This window comes from Miscanthus floridulus, chromosome 7, assembly GCF_019320115.1.
Source record: "Miscanthus floridulus cultivar M001 chromosome 7, ASM1932011v1, whole genome shotgun sequence".
NCBI lineage: Eukaryota > Viridiplantae > Streptophyta > Magnoliopsida > Poales > Poaceae > Miscanthus > Miscanthus floridulus.
Genome location: NC_089586.1, coordinates 95,505,219 through 95,531,328, shown reverse-complemented (window position 1 = coordinate 95,531,328; position 26,110 = coordinate 95,505,219). Strand labels below are relative to the sequence as shown.

Below are 26,110 nucleotides of genomic sequence, written 5' to 3'. Positions count from 1 at the left end.
GGTTCCGTCGGCCCTCGAGGCACGCACGGCCGTATGTGTTCGATCGGTTTCTGGGGTCGTGGGGGGCATGATGCCAGAGGAGAAATTAGCTAGCTCTCGCCGGGTCACGAGAGTGAGAGCCACCTGTGCGTTTGGCGTTTGTTTGCTAGTTGGACATGATGGGCCAGTGACGTCTGAAAACACCCGAGCTAGTAGCATCATGGAACAACGTGTTGCACGTTGGACGTAGCGCTCTACAGTACTATTTCTCGTTGAATCTTGTTCTACGGTAGATAGGTCCTCCAAGCCCGCCAACCCGTGCATCCTAATGTTCCTAGGATTGACCAAACTTTACAGACTGTGGCGGAGCGTGAAGGGAATTCAAGAGGGGGCTAATAGTGTCAAACTTTTCTCTAATGTGGAAATCTCCAGTACTTGCTAAGTGCCATCCTTAAGTAATCTCAACTGCTTCAGTGATCTTGTCCTTGGCTAAGCTCGCAGGCATGCATGGCCGCGTGTTTAAATCCAGGGAGTAAAGTTTAGGATGTCACATCGAAGTGTTAGGATAGTAATAATAAAACAAATTACGGAAGTCATCAGTAATCTGCTTGGTGAATTTATTAAGCCTAATTAATCCGCCATTAGCATATGTCACTGTAGCACCGTTGTCAAATCATGGGCTAATTAGGCTTAAAAAATTCGTCTCGCAAATTAGTCGCAATCTGTACAATTAGTTATTTGTTAGTCTATATTTAATAATTCATACACGTGTCCAAATATTCGATGTAATAAGGAGTAAACTTTAGGGGAATAACTAAACTAGGACATAGCTGAGGCACGAGGCCCCTACTAGTTGTAGGCTGGACCTATGAACCCCTCTGTTAAAAAAATTCTTAGCTACATTCATATATATACCCATGTCTCAGAATAAGTGCTGTTCTTATTTTCCGAAGAGTCAAGCGTTTTCAACTTTAATTAAATATTTATAAAAAAATATTAATATTTATAGTACATAATTAGAATCATTAGATAGATTGTGCATGACCCACTATTGAACTACACATGGCTCCGCCACTGTTCAATGAGGAGGCTAACGACCTCATCAAGTCAAACGAAGAAAGATCATGGCGGCGGACGGGTGGTACTTCAATCGAATGTTTAACAGCTACTCTTATATTTCCACCAAGACCATCTGAAGAAAATACAAAAATCGAAAGATCCGATAAAACTAACTTATATTAATAAATAAAGAAGGGAGCAGATGCACACACAAGAGGCGCAATACGATTCAAGACTTGCTCGGCAAGGATTACTGATCAAGACGAGAAATCTAAGGGATGACTCGCAAGTAACGATTATAGAAGCAACAAGGAGAAACAAAAGAAGAAGAAAAAACTACATCTCTACCACTCCTCTTCTCCATCTCTCTCTAGCCAGTATAGCAGTTGCTCTCTTGGATGAGCCATTTCACACGCTAGCTAGAGCTGGCCACAGTCACATATGAAGGTGCGTCCCCTTGTACAGCGTGAGTTGCATGGCAGATGCATGGCGACCAAAGCTCGATACAACCATTCTAAAGGGTCAGAGGTTGACAAGGGTAGAAAAAAAATATTTCTTCCATCTTCTCTCTTGAAATATAGGAAATAAAATAAATCGGTACGGTGTGTTCGGCAAAACACGTTTTCATAATGGTACTAGACAAATTTACAAGTTGATGGTGTCCATCAACGTATATCGTGTTTCTTCGATGTTCCTGACCAAAGTTTTCCATTAATTAAGTACTGGAATGGACATGGCTACTCCTGTGCTCTATGTTTTAGTCGCGAACTTGCTGAAGTATGATAGACAAGTAACTAAAAAGTCGTTTTCAACACAATTAGGACGACCCAAAGAACTTATCACTTCTTCGAAACGTGGCAATTAAAACCATGGAAAGAAGGTAATTAAAGAAGCAAGTGGCACACAACCAAACATTGATCATGAACGTGCGTTGCCTTTTCGTAATGATATGAAAAAGGGAAGTAAGTTTTTCTCAAGGAGGATAGGAAGGAACGAACAAACGCTGTCAGCAGTAATTAACTTGTGTGCTGTGTGATTGTGTGGCACACGTGTGAGTTGTGACACTGTTGTTGGAATAGCTAAAAAGACTTTGGGGTCATGCAATCCACCAGTTGACGTCTCAGGACCGACAAGCAGACTTTCTCATCAGAGAGAATGAAAGAGAGGGACCAATAAAAAGTTCACTAATATCTTCCATGGAAGACAGTGATTTCAGAGGAACAAGCAGAGCACTCATGGGAAGACTGCCATTCTGCCAATGCACGTAGCGTAGTCGCGGTTAAAGACGAGTCGATGCCCTGGATCAACGTACTTCGTTATATAAAGTTACGTTGGCCCGGCGGAAATCGTACGCGGTTATCGGCAACATAAATCCTTTTAATTTGTAGGCTGCCTATACAATTAACATTTGATGCCTGCGTGCCGGAACGACGCATGATCGAGTTTGATGTTGGTGGAAGTACGCCGTCTAGTACGGTCATATATAGTCAAATGGAGTGATCTGATCTGATCTGATCTCCTCACACTGTTTGAACAGTGATTAGAGGGATCAGAGCGTATAATGGCCAACTCGCTGGGATACACATTGCTTTTGTGGATACACCCTGATCTGATCTGATCTCCTCACACGGTTTGAGCAGTGACGCGCTTTAATTTTAGGACCGCCGCCGGGCGTCGACTTGGGAGTGGAAGGACCAACAACGACTATAGTACATTATTAGTGCAGTTGTTGGTAATATATAACACGTGTGTCGTTGCGCGCATTGATCGGGTGACAAGATATTTTTCAAGACAATGGAATATTTGGCATGGTAGTTGATTTGTTAGCAGACGTGTGAAATCTGATTGCTACATGCTCCCTCGCCGTCCTATAATATACTGCATTCAAGGATTCAAAATTTGTCCTCAAATATAATACATTCTAAAAGACAGAAACTAATTTTGTATTAAATGCATTATATTTATCTACCAATCACCACTAATCATGTTGATGCTAGCATTTTATTAGGAAATAAAGTGAGGGCACATGTGTCTTTTAATTTATCCTAAAATTATTTTTAGAATACACTATATTATAGGAGAGAGTAGTAATATTTGCTAAAGTACATGGTGGACCGGAACGTGGTATGTCCGATGGGATCTTATGTTGGCAGGTCGTCGCAGACTGGTGGACCACCACTAGATCATCGTGGGAGAACAGATCGACTCGATAGAGTTTGTTATTTTTTACTATCTGGAGTCTAGACTTCGCTTTTATTAACGGAGGAGGGTGACTTCGGTACACGGCACGGTCTTGCCGTGCGTGGAGTCTTCTGCCGACGGATCGATCATCCCTCCATGACATTGCAGATCGCCTCCTGCTATAGCGACCACGTGTTGCTGCTTATAGGCTAATAGCGAAACCGCACTAAGTGTCACGTACGTTCCGAGCAACGTACGTCGAATGATATTGTTTTGTCCCGGCGACCGGCGCCGCGATGCGCTGTGCTCCCCCGTGCGCGCGCCCACCTGCCGGCGGCCCCCCCCGCCACACACGGCCGTACGACGGCGCCGGAGGCCGGAGGAGCACACCTATCCATCCCACCACACGCCGCCGCTGCCGTCGCTTTTACTCGCTCGCTCGCTCACTTGGGATTGGGATCTCGGCCGGCCGCTCAGCGGTGCGCGCTAGCAAAGCAAAGCAAAGCGGAGTATAAACTAGCGCAGCGCGTTCGTGGTCGTGGCTGCCGTTTCGGGCAACGGACCGGGGGGCTTACGCGCGCGGCCGGACAGTCGGCGACAGGTGTCCGGCAACGGGGGATTGTTAAATGGCGAGGCGCACAAAAGCCGGCCGGCCTCCGATAGATCCGATCCGCACCGGATCAAGGGGAAGGTCGAATGCGCCGCGCTGTCCGTTTGATAAATGTGTTGCTACTCCAGCAAGCATTCGTGCAGAGTATAATAAGCTTTGCTATCTAGGAGTACTAGGCTAGAAGCATCTGATCTTACTTATCACTGAGAAAGCGTTTACGAATGATTTTGTCGTCCGTGCTGCACCTGCAAGCGAAATTCCATGCACGAAACGGCGAGAGGCCGGGACGACGACGCAGGCTCGCATCTCTCTCTGCAGCCTCCAAGTCCAACACCGGGTACATACACGCACCGTTATGGAACTGTATCAGTGAATCATCAGAAGCAGTACCGCCTTTTCTTTAGCAAATCAGGGGCGCAGCTGCAAAGCGAGCTGCTCTGGAAACATGTATGCCCTGAACAATTGGCAGGCCCCATGGAACACAAACGTAAACAGTAAAGCTCTTTCCTAGGACCTTTGATGCATGGCAGCCGAGAATCGGCGGACAAGACGTTTTCAAGGAATCTGAAGCTGAGGAGGAGTAGAGCTCCGAGGGTTGACATTCTGGTTGCTGAAGTGAAGAGACGCAAAATTCTCGTCAACAGAGCTCATATCGATTTGGAAAAATGGTCTATATACACATCTCCGAGAGCCTTCAGGATGAACGAATCTTGACACCTATAGCAAACTGTTAGCAGCCTAATCAGGCATATCAGAGACCTATATACACATAACAAATATTCCGATCAACTTACGTTGGAATGCAGTGGGAAACAGCACAAACAAGGGATTCCAGCTAGGAGCGTATGAAAGCATTAAAAAAAAGGAATTTCATAGAGTAGTCTCCATCCAAGAATCCGTAGATCTTGTTTTGCTTAAAATTAGAAGCTAGAATCCGGACGCAGACACAGATCGTGTGCCCCGTCTTGGGTACAGAGAAGATTTTGTTAACAAAGAATAACAATGATAATGCTCTAGGTGCCAATTAACGATAGCGACTTAGAAAGGGACCCTGTAAGTGTAGGTGATGAACAACTTCGTGATTAAATAAATGTTACTATATACGTACTAAATGCTCGAAACAAATTGTGTAGGGCCGCCAGGAGCATCTACCACGTATGGTTATATATATATATATATATATATATATATATATATATATATATATATATATATATATATATATATATATATATATATATATATATAGTTATCTGTCCACAAATTTTTTGTGATCAAATTTGTCAGATTCTTTATACATGCGACCCAATAGACAATTGTAGCACAAATTCTAAAGCACAATTAAACGTATAGAAATCTGAGAAATTTAGTAAAAAAAACCTGTCAACAGATAAATAGCAAAAGTCCATATATATTCCTGATCTAGGTTGAACGGCAAATAAACAAGGTACATATTTTTTAATGTTCTGATGAAGCCCAAATCTGCCTAGCCCAGTCCATTAGATCCATGAGGCCATGGCCCTTTGTGAGTGGAAACGTTAACTTTGGGCGCACGAACCACACAGATCTGATTTCCTTGGTGATATAACACAGAAGTGACATGTAACCTTGCGTCACTAAATTAGTTGCCCTAGGAAACGTAATTTGGGCCCACGAAACACACTATCTATTAGGCTCATCGGAGAAAAAGTTAGTGTCACAAATTAGTCGGCTACAGTAGCCCGAGTTAGTGTAGAGATTTCATTTCTCCCCATCGCGGCAAGCATAACTTTTCTTTATCCAAACTTAAGTAATTAAATAGAATACATTCAACAAATTCTACACATCTATAGTCTTCAATTGTCAATATATGCGCTGACTTAAAAAAATCAAATTTTGTTTTTTTATTTCTCGGTCAAACATTAATAAAAAGATCATTTAATCTATATTAGAATCCTTTTTTCATCCAACAATGTCTCATGTCACTAATAGCACTACTATTTATTTTACGATAATCATAGAGGCATGTCTGTCGACAGCAAGGTGGTTATAACAACTTCGTCAACCTTGAGATGTATAATATCATATCAGTCTTCTTCCCATTGCGTTCGTGTGTTTATACGAGTGAATATACGTGCGTGTGAATGCCTGTGTGTGTACTATATAATTCGTAAAAAACTATCTAGAGTTAAAATATTGCTCACCTATCACTGCACCTAGGAGGACCCCCTATGCATTCGTCGTATCTCGGATTCGATGCTAAGCACCGTCGGACGCTCAAAGTTGTGAGATGTGGAAAAGAAATTTAGTGGGAACAATGTCCAATCCTTATTTATAAAGTAGCTATCGACACCTGTTGATTCACGGCGACATTTATAAATTTAGGAGACTACTGTATAAATTTAGGAGAAGTTATGTTATGTTCTCTCGACGTTAGATAATTACTTATGAACACATGATTTAAATATAGTGCTAGATACCCTGTAGCTCCCTATAGACAGATGAACCCAGAAAACTTGCCCTTAAGGGCATATGCTCTCATGTGCATCATCGTTAGATGTATATTGGGATGTGTGTGCAACACGAGAGAGAATCCCATGGGGCGTATCTATAAGAGCGCCTAAACCCAAAATGGGTCTTCAGTGGTACTATATTTGTCTCTAACAGAGTATCTATACGGGAAACCTATTTTTTGGTAGCAGGAGAGGCCTAACCAAAATATGAGCATCATCTCTCCTGGAAACCCATTTTGTAGAAAGAGTTCTCTTTTGGATTCTGTTGTTGGAGAACGTAAAAAATAAGTATTGAACTATTTGTCTGTAGCGCTAACTAAATATCGAATGAGTCTTGTATTTTAGATGTCATTGTTGTCGGAAATAGTCTGGGCAAAAATAACTTTCCCATGGACAGGCCTTTCCAGCTCGGAGGACACCACTCACCGCCATGGCGCCATGCATTGCACGATTGCGCGCGTGGATCATCGAGGTTGGCAAGCCAGCGATGGTGCCACGAAGAGCGTTAACTGCCGCCGCCCCTGGCTCGTTGCCCACGTCCTCGGTTCCGCGCTCCCCCTCGCCACAGAGCCTGCAAGCCCTCTAAAACGCGGCCGCACCTGCATTTCCATTCCATTCCACTTCCACCCCACGCAACACCAAGCGCGCGAGAGCACCAAGCCACTCCCCCGAACCAGAGGCTCAATGCTTCTCGACCTCGTCGCTCTCACCGTGACAGCATACCGCTGCTGCAAGTGCAAGCTAGATCCATGGCGGCGGCCGCCGGAAGCTCCCGCGTTCTCCCCGCGCTGATGATCCTCACCGGAGTCTTCTTCCTCCTCGTTGCTCCCGGCAGCGTTGCTGCGGGGGCAGCAGCCGCGCCGCCCGCGGGGCTGGAGTTCCGCGTGGGCGGGCCGCGCGGGTGGCGCGTCCCGGACGCCAACACCAGCTACGACTGGTGGGCCATGAACAACCGCTTCCACGTTGGTCCGATCCTCTTGCATTGATGCGATGCAAGTGTGTGATAACGGCTGCGTATATATGGTTGATCCGATCCTCTTGCAGATTTCCAGTACGCCAACGACTCGGTGCTGGTGGTGGACCGCCTGGCCTTCGACGCGTGCAACGCCAGCGAGCTGCTCGCCGCGTTCGCCGACGGCGCCACCAAGTTCCGCCTCGACCGCCCGGGCTTCTTCTGCTTCATCAGCGGCGAGGCGGGGCACTGCGAGGAAGGCCAGAGGCGGCGGCGGGCGACCCAGGCCGTCGGGGTGCTCGTGCTCCGACGCCTCCTCCGGTGTTGGCACAGCCGTCTCCGCCGCCGCCGGCGTCGCCATCGCGGCGGCAATGGCTACGGTTGTTGGTCTCGTCTTGATGCTCCAGTGATCAGTTTGCTTGATGTGTGTGCAAACTCACATACTACTACGTACTCCCTTGTTAGATAATAGTAGTACTATATCCCTTGCCTAGTTTTCGGTTTCCATATTGTTTTAGGTTAATGACTCATGAAGTATTGGTACTGGTAATGTCGTGTCAGACAATTTGTTTTACTGAGTAATCATGTGCTGTTTATAGTACCTATATATGTAATGTTGTTCGTTGTCTTCTGCTCTTGTACTATACGACATGTAATGTATTTTGCCTCCTTTTCATTTTGTGACCGGAGGGTACGACATTCTCCTACTTATAGTCGCTAATTAATTTCTGAACGACGACATTCGCCTACGGCGAGTATGCCTTTCCTCCGTGGCCCTCCCTAAAACGCGCCATGCTCATCGATGAGCCGCTTGTCCATCTCCATTGGCCATTGCCGCTGTTCCCCGAGCGAGTGCCATGCACGTGCCACAATGGTGAATGGTTCCTGTTCTCGAACGAACAGTCTGAGATATTGATGCATGCACGACGATCGATCTACAGCTAGAGTTGCATGACGATATGCACTTACATTCGCGGGCAAACTCCATGGACACCACCGCCGTCGCCGTCGCGGTGGCTGTCGCCGCCGCCGCTCTCCTTGTGCGGGTTGCCCATGCCGACATCAAGATAACGCCCATCGTGTCCGACGCCAGGCCGATCATCTTCTTCGAGGGTTCGGCTTCGCGAGCGGCGGTAGGGCGGCGGTCTCCATACGCCGCGCGACGTGGCAGCTCCGTCCGGGGTCGTCACGCCTCACCAGCGTTGACTCCAGCCTCATGTGGTTCGTGCTCATCGCCGGCGCCCAGTTCCCGGGGATCAACAACCAGACACAGTACTACGCCGCCTATCCGGAAGGAGGCGGCAGGTTCTGCTTGCTGACGAGCGACTACGCGCTCCCGATGCTCCGGCTCAGCGACGTCTCGCCAGGCGGGGTGACCACCACCGTGACCATCGACTACCCCGACGCGTACGCCGTCGTCTTCAGCAACTGCCAGGGCGGCGTGGAGGTCACCATGGACGTGCGCACCGAGATGTACAACGTGCGCCGCGACGCCTCCAGCGGCGGGGTCATCAGGGACTACCTCCCCGTCGGGCTGCAGCCGCTGCCGGGCATCTACGCGGGCGTGGCGGCGGTGTACCTGGCGTTCCTGGCCGGGTGGGTGTGGACGTGCGTCCAGCAGCACGCCACGACGGAGCGGATCCACGCCGTGATGGGCGCGCTGCTGCTGTTCAAGGCGCTCAAGTCGGCGTGCGCGGCCGAGGACACGTGGTTCATCGAGCGCACCGGCACGTCGCACAGCTGGGACGTCGCGTTCTACGTTTTCGGCTTCTTCAAGGGCGTCCTGCTCTTCACCGTCATCGTCCTCATCGGCACCGGCTGGTCCTTCCTCACACCCTACCTCCAGGAGCGCGAAAAGAGCGTGCTGATGATCGTGATCCCGCTGCAAGTGATGGAGAACCTGTTGCTGGTGGTGATCGGCGAGACGGGCCCGACGCGGCGGGGCTGGATCGCGTGGACCCGGGTCTTCCTGCTCGTCGTCGTGATCTGCTGCTGCGCCGTCATCTTCCCCATCCTCTAGTCCATCCGGGGCCTGCTCGAGGCCTCCAGGACCGACGGCAAGGCGGCGCGCAACCTCAAGAAGCTCACGCTCTTCAAGCGCTTCTACCTGGTCGTCGTCGGCTACCTCTACTTCACCCGGATCATCGTGTCAGCGTTCCTCGCGCTGCTCAACTACAGGTGCCGGTGGGGAGTCGATGTCGCAGTCGAGGCCGCGAGCTTCGCCTTCTACCTGTTCGTCTTCTACACCTTCAAGCCGGAGGAGAAGAACCCGTACTTGTACATCGGCGACGAGGAGGAGGAGGAGGTCGAAGGTGGGAACATCGAGACGGACGATGGGGCTTTCTGGGCTCTGATTCATGGGATGCAGAGCCGTCTCCTGCCTAAAAGTCTTGTACGTATGATGTACTCCGTACGTGTTACTAAGGGAGTGTTTGGTTCCTACAGGAAAATTTTAGTCCCTGTCCCATCGGATGTTTGGACACATAAAGTATTAAATATAGACGAAAAAAATAACTAATTGCATAGATTGTGGCTAATTTGCGAGATGAATTTTTTAAGCCTAATTAGTCTATGATTTGATAATGTAGTGCTACAGTAAATATGTGCTAATGGCGGATTAATTAGGCTTAATAAATTCGTCTCGTAAATTAGTCTCCATCTATGTAATTAGTTTTATAATTAACTCATATTTAGTTCTCCTAAATAGCATCCGAACGTCCGATATGACATGGACTAAAATTTAGTCCATGAAACGTTTGGTTTCTACAGAAAAATTTTAGTCCCTGTCCCATCGGATGTTTGGACACATGCATGAAGTATTAAATATAGATGAAAAAATAACTAATTGCACAGATTGTGGCTAATTTGCGAGACGAATTTTTTAAGCCTAATTAGGCCATGATTTGACAATGTTGTGCTACAGTAAATATGTGCTAATGGCGGATTAATTAGGCTTAATAAATTCGTCTCGTAAATTAGCCTCCATCTATGTAATTAGTTTTATAATTAACTCATATTTAGTTCTCCTAAATAGCATCCGAACGTCCGATATGACATGCACTAAAATTTAGTCCAGAAACCCAACACCCCCAGCTAGGATTGAATTCGCGTAAGCAGGAGTGATACCGAAGTTCTGGCCTAGCAGGAGTGATACTGGATTCTCACATGTGGACCTTCATTTTTTCTAGCTTCACTCGACATTGTGGAAGGCCTAATTACAATGAACAAAAGGCTAGACTGGTTATTGAACCGTTCGTATCCTATTGGTTCCCTATTTGGTGGTTGTCACGTGGTTCAATCTGTTGAACTGGGTTTACCAATTGCCATTGTCGATAACAGCTTGTTCGTTTGGCTGTGGCTTGTCGTAAATGATCGTAAATTTCTAGCCGGAACAGTATTTTTCTCTCACACAAACCAGCCAGCAGTACTTTTTCACGAACCAGCAACGATACGAACCAGCCAACCGAACAGGCCGAAAAGCAACAAATCAAGTGAGATGATCACCAGATACAACTCCAATGTCCAAACTATAGTAGACCAAAGTTTGATTCCCCTCCACACCCCTTAGGGCCCGTTCGGTTTCCTAAGATTGCACCGGGAACAATTCCAGCTTCTTAAGATTAGTACAAATTATTGAATTATTTCTCCTAGGAATTATTCCAGAGCCCTATTCCGAATCAACCGAACAAGCCCTTAGTGATTTTGTGTCTTGTTGGTTCATATCGGGTTAGTTTATATAAACTTGTCGACAATTTTAGGGGTTTTCTGGTTCAACAAGTAGACCCTATTGATTTTCTTTTACTATGCACCTTGCTCAAAAATCAAAACAAGAACAACTAACAACAACTAAAATTATTCGAACTTAGTTGATTGTGCATGCATAAGGTACATATTATTCTTTAGAACTTAGTTGATTGTGCATGCAAAAGATATATATACTAACAAGTACAAGAGATCAATAATCTGGTCTTGCCCTAAGTCTAATCTCATGAACTTTAAGCAAGTTTTCAGAAATCTACTATTATCTAGAAGTTCAAATAAATGTACTATCAGAATATATTTTACGAAAACTTTAATAAAACTAATTTGTCAAGGACGTTGATGTATTTTTTATAACTTGGTTAAATTTAGAGAATTTTGGTTTACAACAAAAGTAAAGCAAAATATAATTTGAAACGGAGGCAATACTTTGTTTTGTGGTGGGGTGCCAGCACGATAGCATGACAAAGGGGGAGCGTGACCGTACTTGGCTTTTGGTGGCTTGACAGCAGAGGACGAGTCGTTACATCTGCATACACACTTGCAAACAAAACAAAACATATCATGTCTTTGTTAATTCGATGGACATATAGTTGCACAGAGTGATATGAAATTATGCAATAATGCTGCTAAAACTTAATTAAATACGTAAGATATATGATTACTACGCAATATAAAAACACAAACGATGATCATTTACACTTGAAGTGCTATGGAAAAGAAAAAGAAATGTGTGCACCTTTGGGCGCAAACACTCCATGCTTCATCAGTTGATTTAAAGATCAAAGAGGGAGTCAAATTTTGGTGTGCGGCTGGATGTCTTGCAATGCTTTCTCTCAGCTAGATTGTCAGGACGTTTTTGTTAATTTTTGAAACATAACAACCTTGTAAAGTCCTCCTCTTTCAATACCGTGATTTTCAAGAAACAGGCATCAAGTTTATGCAAAACAAAACACAAGTAGAATATTATTGACAGTTTGACACGAGCAGAAGTTCACCAAATCAAACAAATAAATTTCTCCATCGATGTCTCATAGACGTATATATATGCACACGCGGGCCGGAGCGACCATGATCACCTTGTTCCAGCCAATTAAAAGTTGTGATCAATCCGCTCCGCCGTTCTCTGGCGTGCGTCAGCGGCGGCAGGGCATCCAGAGGCGGAACCAGGCATTAATACCCTTATTAATAATACAATACAAAGCTCATTTTAACTCACATTTTATTATAATGTTGTGATTTTTTTATAAACATTAACTACATATATATAGAAGCATAGAAAAAATATGTTGAAATATACACTTATGTACATATTTATCACACATACAATGTGTCATTATATTTGTCCGCCACCCTAATCACAGTTGCTGGTTCCGCCACTGCAGGCATCCACTACAGACACGGCGCAGGGAGCCCGCGACGCTGCGGCGGCATGGCCCACCTTGACCTTGCATGTCACCACCTCCCACCCGACCTCACTGGGCTGCTTCATGACAGTGAGCGCGACCTCGAACTCGGCCATGCCGCGCCGCAGGTCCTGGGCGAGCGCGGCCCTCACGGGCCGCTGCGCGCGCACACCGCTGCCCCAGGCGACCATGGACGCTCGTCGCTCCGTGGACCGCCGCGGGCCCACGCAGAGGCTAGGCAACGATGCCTCGCCGGTGAGCTGGACGCCGTCGTAGTGTACCCGCGCGCACCGCCGACCCGTCATGGAAGCAGCAGCCCCTGGTGAAGCTCCGCGAGGCGACGCCGACCGTTAGGTTGAACTCCGGGTCGAGCGTGGGCCGCCGCTCGCTCAGCACCGCCGACGGGTCGAGGCCGGCGACGCTGTCGACCGCGACGTGGTGACGCGGCTGCTTTGCCTCGTCCGCGGCGCTCTAGATAGCATACACAAGACCGCCCAATCCAGTGAGGACGGCGCCCCCCTACGAGGTAACGGACGTCGTCTGGGGTTTTACATACTCGTTGCCGTTGTTGGCCGGAGGCACCACCGTGGGCATGTTCGTTTGACCCTAAATCCAAGGAGATTGAGAGGGATTCAATCCCCTACAAATCAAAATCTCAGTCTAGCCACTTCAATCCCTCCCATCTCGAGATAAACCAACATGGTTTGAGGTCTTGTTTAGATGCATATGTATCCACCTCAATCCATATGTGTTGGAGTGGAATGGAATAGAATTTAATTTAATTTTACTCCAATTTACTTTTAACATATGTGAATTGCGATAAATACATATGCATCAAACACGGCACTGAGTGAGTAGGAAGCTCCGGCGGCGGAATCGCACGCGCACTGAGTGAGTAGGAAGCTCCGGCGGCGGAATCGCACGCAGTCATCGTACGTGTTCGGTGCGGAAGGAGGGCCGGGTGCTGGGGGTTTTACGATTCTCTAGTGGATGCAGATTTTATACTAGGTTTTTAGGATTCGGGGTAAGCTGTTGTCATTATTCTGGATTTTAAACTCCTTGGAAGATTGGAGCAACATTCCGTTACATGGAGATAGAAGGCAAAACTTTGGACGTGTCGCATTCAGTTACGGTTAATAACTGAACGTTTACGAGAATGTTTCGAGAACAAACAAAACAACAGACATAATCAAGTTGATCTCAGTAGGAACACATACACCGCCATTCTCGGATTTGGCAAGGCCCTCCTACACACAAGAGTGAGTACATTAGTTGTTGTCTCGTATCTCGTAGACAGTCTCGTACAATATCACGTAATTTATTTATTTCAGATTAATACTTTGTAATTTTAAGATGACATAATAGACAATATATAAATATTGTCTTATACATATAGAATAAAATTAAAGTTATGAGCTGCATAACAACAACTCATACAATAGTACAAAAGTTGTCTTAATAATTCATTTTAAAAAGAAATAGTTGTCTTATAGTCCTATATTTTAGCTTATAAGAGGGTTGTTTCGCGAAACGACTCTTTCTCTCTTTTGTCCACATCAGCGAAATCCTATGTAGTGGTATGAGACAGAGTATGAGACAACTGACCTATAGCAATGTACTTGTCCTAAGGAGGCCCTGAGAACATATTACGAGCCCTAGCTTTTTTAAGGAAAAAATCCAATTTATCTTCCTCAACTATTGTGGTCGTTCGATTTTCCTCCTTAAACTACAAAACCAGTTTTTTTTTTTATCATTCTCAACTTTTACAACCGTTGGTTTTTGCACCTTGGGTAGTTTTGCTGATGTGGTGCCACATCAAAGGGGGTAAATCAGACCAAACTAAAATTTTAGGGAGGTAAATCAGCATATAAGATAGGGTGGGCGTTGGTCCTCTGCCCTCGATAAATTTTCAAAGTAGTTGTGTTAGCCTGCGTGGTTGCATGCACCCTACCACACATACATAGTCCTGATGATACTCCATTGATGCTTCTACATAGTTGAACGATCAACGAGACCTTCTACTAGCAAATAATAAGCACTAAAATGAGTGCATCAAAATTTAAACAATTTGAAGCTAGGCACCATAAGTAGAGCATGATTTTAGAAAAAAAAAATCTAAAACTAGTTTCTTGATTTTTCAATGTAAAACAAATTTTCAAAGATTAAATCAGATTTTAAGTTTTTTAACTGCATTATTTTTCATGAGAAAAATATTTGGATAACTTTTTGAGAATTTATTTTTTCTGATTTTGAATTTTCAGTTTCATCCGACTTGCTCTCTTCTAATGCGACAAAACCACCGTCAAAACCACCCAAGCCATAAAAACAAACGTTGAGGATGGTAAAAAACTATTTTTTTAGTTGAGGAAGGAAAATTGAACACGATAGTTGAGGAGGTGAATTGGTCTTTTCTCTTTCTTTTTTTATGTGAGAAAATCTTCTTGTTACGAAAGATATGCGAAAATCATTTGCTCCGACATTCTTTCGGAAAAATTGCATCCCATACTCCCATGTAAAGGACGAAGCGGTTGTTCCTTGTACGAGAATCATTCAAATAAGGCCCTATTCAGCTTGCTGAAACTTGGCTAAAATTGGCTGAAAAACACCGTTCTGGCTGAAATGTTGTGAGAGAAAAATAGTGTTCCGACTGAAAAAAAGAAGTCAAACAAGCCGGATTTAAGGTAAGCCGAACGGGTCCCAAACTATATATTAGTTTTACGAACTGCCTCTTAATAAAATTCTGAGAAACAAAAGTTTAAAAGCACGAGTACTTATCATCTCAAGCAATCCTAAATTACTTGAGAAAAAAATTGAAACTGAGTTCCTCCTCATGTCAATCTAATGGTGTCCCCCACCATCCCCCAGCCCTTGGCCACGTCCCGCCTTCCGTACTCATCGCTCTCGATGAGCTCGACCTCGAACATGGCCTGCCCGCTCCTCATCTCCTCGGCGAGGCTGTCCATCAGGAACCCCGGCACGGCGACGTCGCGGCCGCTCGCGACGACGGACGGCAGCTCCCTCGACTCCCGGGGCCCCACGCGCACGTCCGGCACGTGGCCGCTGGCCATGGGGAGACGTAGGTGCGAGTAGGACACCTTGACGGAGGTGCCGGGGCCGATGCGCGCGCCCTCCATCCGGCTGTGCGAGGCGACACCGACGGTGAGGTTGAACACCGGGCTGATGAGCGTGCCCGCCGGCCCCCGGCTCTGCTGCCGCAGGTCCGTCTCCGGGTCAAGGCCCGAGACGGCGGTGATCGTGGCGGTGTAGATCGGCGTCTTGAAGGAGTCGAACATGTAGGTAAATCCCACCAGGATACCGGCCACCGCGGCGGCGATGCCGACGCAGATGAAGAAGTCCTGGCATCTCTTGCTCTTGCTGCCGCCGGATTCACTGGACGCGCCCATGGTTAACTCTGTTTTGTCCTGGGTTTTTGACTTTCGATAGACGATTTGTCTCTATGGCTTATTCTTCTTCGATTCGAAGGGGATGATGGACATGGCCGCGTGTGGGCTTGTTATATATAGTCCGTGGACTGCATGCGCGCGTGTATTGCTAGAGGACTAGCTTGCTGTCACGTACGTACCAGACTTTGTATGCAACAAAGAGCCCCGTCAGCAACACGTTCGGTCGTAAACGATCGTAAATTTCCAGTCAGTATTTTTCTCTCACACTAAACCGGCCAGCAGTAATAATCCACAATCGTATCAACACTAGCCGAACAGGCTGATTGCCATTGCCTTCAGACGGAGAGGAAGTAGACGCCGACAACACCGCTCTTAGGGTAAGACGAGGTGCACGTGAACGGCGGCCCAGCGTATGCAGGGGCGGGGGGGGGGGGGGGGGGGGGGGGGGGACAAAGCAACATAGAAATGATAGCCACGTAAGCTGGTTTTAGTCACATATAATACTAACATGTTTCACAAGTCTTAACCAAAATAAAATTACATATCTATCAACTTAAATTTAGCTCTTCGACTAGCAGCAAGATCGTACACTGTAATAATATCATCAGTACTGATTGATGCAGCCAATTCCTTCTCAATATAAATTACCAAACAATCTCGCACAAATCCATCTCCCATTGTACATCTGATGCGTTCTTCGCAAGTTTCATAGCTGAAAAGCATCTTTCGGTGGTTGCAATTGATACCGGAAGAGTTAATACTAATCTTAATAACCTGTCCACCATAGAATAAGATGAATATTTTCCTATTTTAAATAGTCCACTTGTTAGAGCAGCAAGTGTTGATAATTCCTTTAGTTCTATACTGTTGCATACATCAATTTAAAAATGTGGCAGCTGACATCCCAATTGAGCTCTTTCTTGACTTCAGAAATCAGCATGATAATATTTTTCCACTAGAGTGCAGATATTGTCTATGTTGAATGTGTCCAGCCTAGGATCCAAAGAAGCACAAAGGGACAAAAGCTCTGTCGCTTGAGAACTGAATAGATCTTCTAACTCTACTAGTTGTTGATCAATTGCAACATTAAACACATCTACTTTGTAATAGTGAAGGGCTGTGGTGTTGTCATTCTTGTTTCGAGATTTAGTCACATTAACATACCTACAAATGGGAAGATATGGATTGATTGATGAACACATATAATTTTACAAAAGAATAAATAATTTAGAGAAAAACATACTTCTTACTCAGATCCGGAATATTAATCTCGTGCTTTCCACAAAACAATTTGACCTCCTCAAGAAGAGGTTCCCAGCCATTATTTTCGCAACTCACCAAGCAACACTTTTGTGGTAGAAACAGAATCCACCGCATTTAAGATATCAATGCTCTTCTTTTGGAGTGTCTGGCACAACACATCAGTGATCTTCATAATCTTTTCCATTAGGAGTAGAATAAACACAAAATCAAATGTGACAATGATTCGTAAGGCACCACTAGCATCTTCCCGAGAATACTTCGAAACTGAACGATCATTAGCAATGCTGCGTAGGACTGAAATTGTGACACCAAACATCTTCTTTAAGCTTAGAATAGACCTATAGTGGGAACTCCATCTAGTGTCCCTTGACCTTTGTAGGGAGGAAATTATGATTTGCCCCTCGCCCTGTGTCAAGCTCTCCTAATTCAATTTCATGAGCAATTTCCTCTACTTGTTTTGCTAGCAACTCATCATTGCGCTTAGGAGAAGCACTAACAACATTTATGATGAAATTTGAATGCTGAAAAAAATTGTGTACCTCATGTACCTCCCTTGATGAGCACTAACAACTGAAGCTGATGAGCCATGCAATGAATATAATATGCATATGGGCACTCATTGAGAACTAGAGCTTCTAATCCGTTCCACTCTCCTCTCATGTTACTGGCCCCATCGTAACCTTGACCTCTTATATCTTGTGTGCTTAGGCCATTAGCTGAGAGGACAACACAAATTGACTATTTAAGTGTCAAAGCTGTAGTATCACTAACATGGATCAGATCAAGGAAACACTCCTTTATAAGGTCTTCCTTGTTGACAAATTGGAGGACTATCTCCATTTGCTCTTTTTTGGACTCATCTCGAGTTTCAACAACCATTATGCAAAATTTGCTATTGCCAATTTTTTCTCTAATTGATTTCTGCACTTTTCGAGCAAGTATGCTTAGAATTTCCTTTTGGACATCAGGTGAAGTGTATTTTGCATTTTTGGGAGCATTTTCCAACACAACCTCATTAACCTCCGTGTTATAGGAAGCCAAAAGCTTGACCATTTCAAGAAAATTACCCCTGTTTAAGGAATCTGGAGATTCATCATGGCCTCTAAAGGGACAACCTTAGAATGTCAACCACCTATAAGTACATAAAGAAAGCAAGTTAAATTTAAATACTACAGAAAGACATGAGAAATTGATCTTATTACCTAATACAATCAATCGTAGTTGCACGCCTTCGTCTTCCTTTTGCAACCATTGTCTCTTTTTGCTTAACAATCACATTGTCAATTTGAGCCATTGTGTTCTTAAGATTATTAAAACACCGAACAGAATAACTGTGGGTTGAGGTGGCATCTCCCATGTGTTTTAGAAAAGAACATTCATTTCCGCAATTATCCAGTTCTAAAATCCCTTTACTATGAATGTATATGATCCAACTTTCCCAATTGGCTTCTTGGAAAATAAAAAACATGGCAGACAGTAAGCACGATTTGTATGAGGTGAATATTCTAGCCAAGTAAATTGCTTGAACCAGTTGCTCTGAAATCGACGATGATGAGCTAATTCACTGAGTGGGTACTCTGCCAAAATATAAAATCTCCGAGCTTCATCTTGTTGATCAGCTGGCAGTTCCAATATTTGAACACGTTTACTAGGGTCTCTCTCAAATCTAGTAGCAACAACTAGTGGATGCTCGGAAACATCGGCTTTGATTGGTTCAGCAGTAGCAGTAACATTACTCTGATTATTAAGATTTTATACATGATCATTATGAGTTTCCCCTTCCATATTAGGAGCTTCCACTTGCACGTTACTCTGACCGCCTCGGCTTGCAATGGCTTCAATACAATTAGCACTTGAACCAATCGGCTTAAAAAGCTATTGATGGTCTTTCTCTTCTTCATGTTGTCTAAAATTAGAAAGGAAAATTTAGAATCACTAGTGACTATTAATTAGATAAGAGAATATCACTAGAGAAAGAAAGGAACAGAACTCAGCAGCGATAGATAAGTTTGGAGCAAGAATCCATTCGCTTTTGAGACATTCAATTGGATTAGAAAGAAAATCATATGTACATGCATCATGAAACACATAAACAAAAAATTCCCAAGATCTATAGCCTAGAAAAATGAAGATAAGAGAAAACAAGCTAGAGAATAACACATAATCACTAAACGAACCATAGTCCACAGAGATGCTGCTGCGTATGGCTCCATCATGGCATCATCCTTGTCCTTTTTGACTCACGATGGCGGAATACGAAGTGACATGAACGAAGGGGCGACTGGCGACTGCTACCGTGCATCCATGCTACGTAATGATTCCAGGGCCAGAGTTCAGACTTCAGAGCCTCAGAGGCTTCTTAATTTTTTATTGGGCTAGGCCACCAGGGGTAGGATGACAGGCGCCAAGGCCGCCAGGGGGTGCCAGGCAGAGCCACAGAGGCCTAGGCCACCAGGGGCCACTGTAGATGCCGTAGAGGGTCAGGGGGTGCCAGGCCCCCTCATGCCCCCTCCCTCCACCACTATGGCCAGGAGTGGCGTGTCCGAGTAGTATTTGTGCTGTTCGGAGGGGAGAGGAGATTCATGAATGAACAGAATTGTAAACTTGCTTCTAAGCACATCCTGTTCTAAGTGAGATTCATCCGAACTATCCTATCTCTCTTGCTTGCTACCCGATCCCTGCTCTACTCTAGATCCTGCTTACATTTGGTATCAGATATCTGTTGATTCCTCCTCCTGCTTCCTTAATCTCTGCCGATTTTGTTGATCTCTTGCAATCGCTTCGGGTTGCTGTAGTCCGGTTGAAGGCAATTCAATTTGGATTCACGTAATTCCCTAGCATGTGAGTGGTCCGATTCGATCATGGCTCACCAATCCCCACTGTCACCGCTGTCGCACCCTCATTACACACGTTTTGCTCATAGCAGGGGCGCGATGAATCCTGATTCGAAGTTGCTCCTGGATGAGATGCATCGCCTCTTCAAGGAGCAGAAGACGTAGATCAATGAGCGGTTCACCGACAACAGCCGCAAGCTCAACATCCGCTTCACCGAGATTGACGACAGCATCACCAACCGCATCGTCGAGTTCGACAACACCATCACCAAATGCCTCACCGACTCTGATCTGAACTGGGAGCGGCGCATCACTGACTCCAAGCTTCGCTAGTCTGTGCTCATCGCCGATGTCACCAAGTCAGCTGAAGCACTCGAAGCCTAGCGCCATGAGTCATAGGGCATGGTCGACGACCTCAAGCTCAGGGTCGACAAATTGACCAAGTACTGGGATTGATCCTTCCTCGACCAAGTTGTGGCTTCGACGGGAGTGATCTCCTCTACACCCCCTATGTTAGAGCAGACCATTGCACGCTCACCTACCGGCAATAGTGAAGGTGTATTTGCCCCCTATGTGGGCTTTGGTATATTGATGACATCCAAATTAGGGACTAATGAGATCTTAATGAGATATATTGCAGGTTTAGTCCCTTGAAAGCTTTAAAAGAGTTGATCTAAGATGAAATGGTATCCCTCAATTCTTTAAGTACAAAAAGCGGACGAACCCAAAGCGCTCTCCAAAGCTTTTTTATTTTGATTTGGGTTTAGGTATGTCATACTATAAAGAGGGAAGCAAGTTTAGGTGGTCTAAGGAAGATAGAGTGCTGAAGCATAAAAATAAAATCAAAAGAGAGACACAAAATTACCTCATGAACACTTGGACATAGTTTATGGACTTTTGGTAGTCGAAAGTCCCAATGTTTGGTGTCAGAAGTCCCGATGCTTGCTGACTTAGCCGAAGCCCACCTGCGCATCTTCGTCCGTCGAAAGTCCCAATGGGAGTCGGGAGTTTTGGGTAACGAAAGTTCTGGTTCCCTCTAGAAGTCCCAACACTTCATGACTTAGCCGTCTATGCATCTTCACCTATCGAAAGTCCCAATGGAAGTCGGGAGTTTCGAGTGCTGAAAGTTCTAGCTCCCATCGGAAGTCCTGATGCCTTGGGACTTAGTCGCCTGGCTTGTCATGTCTGTCGAGAGTCCTGATGGAAGCTAGAAGTCCTGACTGCCGAAAGTCCCGACGACCACTGGGAGTTCCAACGATATGCGTGCAAGCCCAGTGGACTGTCTATGTGAATAGTGTTTTTTTGCGTTGAGCTAGAAGTTCTGGCGATCTGTGTCAAAACTTCCGACTTAGATCTGAACGATTAGATTTGCCTTTGAGTATAAATAGCCCTCTCCTCTCTTCTAACCGAGAACCACTCATTCATTGCTCACCAATCTTACTCCAAAACAGCTCCCAAGCATTCAAGACACCCCTCTCCTCTTCCCTTTTGTCCAATCTTTGATTTCCCTAGGGTCTTGAGTGAAAGGAGAGTGAATTGAGTGAGAGAATCACTTTGGAAAGCTTGAGCACTTGATTTCTTCGTCAACCTAGTTGGATTTGCATCTATTACTCTTGGGTTCTTAGAACCCTAACTGGCTAGGCATCGCCCAAGAACTTCCATCTTATAGAAGAGCCTTGGGAAGTTTGTATTACCCTTGATTTCTTAGTGGAAAGCTCGAGTGACCTTTGTGGTTGCTTTGAGAGAGGCAAGGAGGTGGAAGAGACTCCGACCTTTGTGGTCACCTCTACAACGAGGACATAGGAGCTCCTTTGTGTGGTTGCCGAACCTTGGTATAAATTCTTGTGTCCCATGTGCTTGTTGTTGTTGTGATTTGTGCTATCATATTTTTTCTAGTTGGTTTGTCTTCCTCCCCAACTCTCCTCTTAGGGTTTGGACTCGATCTAAGAAGTGGTGACCCTCTGAAGTCAAAGAAGCAACCCCAACACTTCACCTTACCACTAGGGAGTGGGGTTGTAAGATATCTTTCACTCAAAGTTTGTTTTAGCACTTGTAGTGCAATTCTCATAGGTGCTGGAACTCCTGGCTGTTTGCGTCAAAACTTCTGGGTGCCGAAGGTTCTAGCCCAAACTGTCGGGACTTCTGACTATCATTGACATTTGACTTTGAGATTACGTAGAAATTTTTAGATACACCTATTCACCCCTCTCTAGGCATTGTTTAGATCCTTTCAATTTGTATCAGAGCAAGGTCTTCTTTTAGCGCTTCACCGCGTGAGAAGAAACAATATCAGAGACCGACAAGATGTAAATCGATGCCACCAAGATGGCCAAGAAGATAGCTAAAGAGTTGATGGCTGCTCAAGTCAAGTTCTTCCAAGATGAAATGAAAAAGATGCAAGATGAGATGAACAAGATGAAGGAAGAATTGAGCAAGAAGGTTGATGAGACAATAAGTGGCAAGAATGATGCAACAAGTGGCAAGAATAAAGCAAACAAAGATGCCGCTAGTGATATTGGAGCCGGTGAGCATGCTCATGGAAAGGGAACATATTCAAACATGAACTTTGACTATGGGCAACTCATCGAAGGTTCACCTCTACATACCCCTTCTATCAACATTGGCAAGCCACCTCACTTTGATGGAACAAGATACACCGATTGGTCATACAAGATGAGATGTATCTTATTGCCATAAGACTTTGGAAAGTTATGGATATTGGTGTGATGATTCCTACCAATGAAGATAGAGAGATAACTCTAGAAGAAGTGCACAATCTCCATCAAAATGCACAAGCCGTAGCATTGCTTGTGTCAAGTCTAAGTCCGAATGAGTTTAGAAAGGTAAATGGAATGAAAAGTGCAAAGCAAATTTGGGATACTTTGAAAGTGTCATTTGAAGGAGATAAAAGTGTGAGAAAAGGCAACATTGAGTTACTTCATGGTGAATTGAAAAGATTTGTGTTCTTGCAAAATGAAACAACACAATCCATGTTTGATAGGCTTATGGCATTGGTCAACCGCATAAGAGGTCTTGGAAGCACCGAATAGGATGACAATAAGGTTGCTAGAAAGATGTTGAGAACCTATAGAACCAAGAACAATATGCTAGCGTTCGTGATTATGGAAAGGCCCAGTTATGATGAGATGACACCCTAAGAAGTTCTTTCAAAGCTCAAGCATCACGAGTGTCTAGATGAAGATGCAATCAATGCTCATAATCAAATCCTAATGCAATGGGATACAACAAAAATGCAGCCCTAAAGGCAACTCAAGCTCATGAAGGCAAATCTTCTAGTCAAGAGAAGAAGAAGAAAGTGAAGGATGATTCCTCAAGTGAAGAAGAAGAGTCTGATGAAGAAGTTGCACTCATCATTAGAAACTTTAGAAAGTTTATAAAGAAGAAGAGTGACCAGAAGTCTTATGATGATGGGAAGAGAAGGAACAAGAAGAGGTTTTGCTATGGTTGTGGCCAAACCGATCATTTTATAGCCGATTGTCCTAATGAGAAGAAGAAGCACAAGCACGACAAGGATGAAGACAAAAAGAACAAAGGCAAGAAGAGAGGTGAAGCTCATCTTGGTTAAGAGTGGGAGTCAAATGATAGTGACTCAAGTGATGATGAGAAGAAGATGAAGGGAGCCACAAACATCGCCCTCCACCACTCTTCGTCACCCACCATGATCTTCCCCGACTTGACTTCATCACCAAAACTCTTCCCCAACTTATCTTCATCACCAAGGCTCTTCTCCAACCTCATCGATGACTACTACACTCCAACTTGCCTCATGGCTAAGGGAGAGAAGGTACATGTCTCATCCGATCCCTCTAGTGATGAGTATGATAGTTGTGATGAGAACATAGAAGAACTTGAAGCAATCATGTGGGGGGTATGACCCCAGACACCCACGGCAGACCACATGGGCTGCGCTCCCAGGGGCAGCCCAGCCCACAAGACGAAGCCTTGTGGGGCACGATTCTACTCGGTGCCTCTCGCAAGACATAAGGAAGATATCCTGAAGATATTACGAGATCTGTTAGGATATGTATGATCCCATGATTTTTGTAATCTGTTATTACTTTCCGGTTATCTCTCAGATCTAATCGATTTGTAACCCTGCCCCCTAGACTATATAAGGTGGGCAGGGACCCCCTCCAAAATCACGGCATATCATACGATAGCTAATACAAACCAACAGGCCACAGGAGTAGGGTATTACGTCATACTGATGGCCTGAACCTGTCTAACTCATGTGTCTCTATTGCTTTCTTGTTCTTGATCTCGCGCTCCTCTACCAATCAATCTACCTTCGTGGGATACCCCTCGGAGGATTGCCGATGATATTCTGTCGATAGTTGGCGCGCCAGGTAGGGGCTAGCGTGATGTTTCCTCATCGAACAAGATGGCTTTTTCCGTAGGCTTTTCATCCCTCCCATAGCTCGGCCAAATCTTCATGGTCGGATCCATCTCGTGGGTCATCAACACCGACGGAGTCGGAGAGCTCCTCGAGCCGGTGCAGATCTCCTCTGTGCCGACCACCCTTGCACCTGCAACTACAGATCCGATCTTGGATCCACTTCTAAGGTCGCCTTCATCAACGACTCACCATTCGCTTCCTCATTACCAGAGGAGGCACATCAACAATGACGATCTGATCGAATCCATCGATCGGGTCAGCCTAAAGCTCACCGATTGCCTCTTCATCGCCGAATCAGCTCTGAACACTTTTGTTCGGCGCTGACCACTCTCCAATCCAGATCTATCAGAAGCTGCTTGGCAAACTCCAGGGGTTACGGCCCTACCCTTTGGGCTCGCCAACACCGCCGCCACGTACCATGACGCCTTGAGGGCCAGATTCACTAACCAAGTGGGGGATGTTCGTCCTCTTGCCGACCAGATCGCCGACTAGCTCCCGCCGACGGTCAACATGCTGCATGCCAGCCGATGCCCCGGAGCATCCCTCCAAACCATCTTGGAGGAAAGTCTGAACTCTGAATCTCTGGGCTCCATGGAGACCCTCGCCGAAACCTTCACCGAGTAACCTCCTCTCCCACCTTTTCGGGGTGGTGCCATCTTCAACATCAGCATCGACAGCCCCCCTTGGAACAGCAAAACCGATGAGGAATGCACTGCTCGTGAAAACAAGAACATCAATCGCGCACAGCATCGTGAAAACAAGCGCGCCCTCGCGATGGCTGAGGCCGCTTGTGACAACCAATTCAACTCGCAAGGGAGGTCACTCCATCACAACCTTGATGAAGATTTTCTCTGTGTCGATGGTCATGATGTCTACAAAACTCCAAGCGCTAACTTGGCCATAGCCGCCAATGAGCTCGCTCGACTCCCACAAACTTCTGAGGTCGCCAAGGTCGCTGCCATGCTAAAAGCAGCTCACTGTCAGGTCAATGAGATCTGCCAGGCCCAAAGACCTTCATGCTCGACAAGCATGATTCATCGATTAGCTATGCCAAGATCTAATCGCTGCCCCAACCAAAGCTGTTACACCAACTAGTCACTAACCCTCCATGGTAGAGTTGGGGCCACCACGCCGAGCACCATCACCAGCACAACCAGGAGGTCGAACAGGACGCTCGAGTGCACCTCAGCAATCTCTAGGATGCATGACGGTCGCCATGAAGATGAAGTACGCCACCGCTAGGAGTATGAGTGAGAGTACGGTAACCCGGACTCAGCTCTAGAGCCGATCGCCACTGGCAACGTTGCAGATGATGGAGCCGGCAATCCCGAAGGACCTCTAGCATTCACTAGGGCGCTCCAAACACTCTAGTGGCCATGTGGTTTTAAAATCACTAGTGTCGAGCCCTATGAAGGAAGGATGAACCCAACCCAGTGGCTGTAGGCTTACGCCACGGCCGTTCACGCCGCCGGAGGCAACACCAACGTCATGGCAAATTACCTCCCTATCATGCTCATGCTAGCCGCCATGAATTGGTTCACAATCCTCGCCCCAGACTCCATCGCATCTTGGGAAGAGCTAAAGAAAGTTTTCACCGACAACTACATGGCTACATGTACGTGTCCAGGCACCAAGCATGATCTCAACCGCATCACCCAAAAGCTATCTGAGCTCCTCCACAGCTATATCAGACGCTTCTCTAAGATGAGGAATTCTATTCCCAACATCACAGAAGCTGAGGTCATCACCGCCTT

General features: G+C 45.6%; 1 protein-coding gene and 2 pseudogenes across 1 annotated transcript; 2 read left to right on the top strand and 1 right to left on the bottom strand.

Annotated features, from left to right (window-relative positions):
- Window positions 1-6,980: 6,980 nt before the first annotated feature.
- On the top strand, window positions 6,981-7,806 carry LOC136465893 (early nodulin-like protein 7). The gene is made up of 3 exons (XM_066464454.1): window positions 6,981-7,287; window positions 7,366-7,697; window positions 7,792-7,806. The coding sequence occupies exons 1-3, from the start codon at window positions 7,071-7,073 to the stop codon at window positions 7,804-7,806; spliced, it is 564 nt and encodes a 187-aa protein (XP_066320551.1). The 5' UTR covers window positions 6,981-7,070.
- Window positions 7,807-8,129: 323 nt separating this feature from the next.
- LOC136465892 (protein CANDIDATE G-PROTEIN COUPLED RECEPTOR 7-like) lies at window positions 8,130-9,658 on the top strand (annotated as a pseudogene).
- Window positions 9,659-16,379: 6,721 nt separating this feature from the next.
- LOC136465891 (uncharacterized) lies at window positions 16,380-25,106 on the bottom strand (annotated as a pseudogene).
- Between the last annotated feature and the right edge of the window lie 1,004 nt (window positions 25,107-26,110).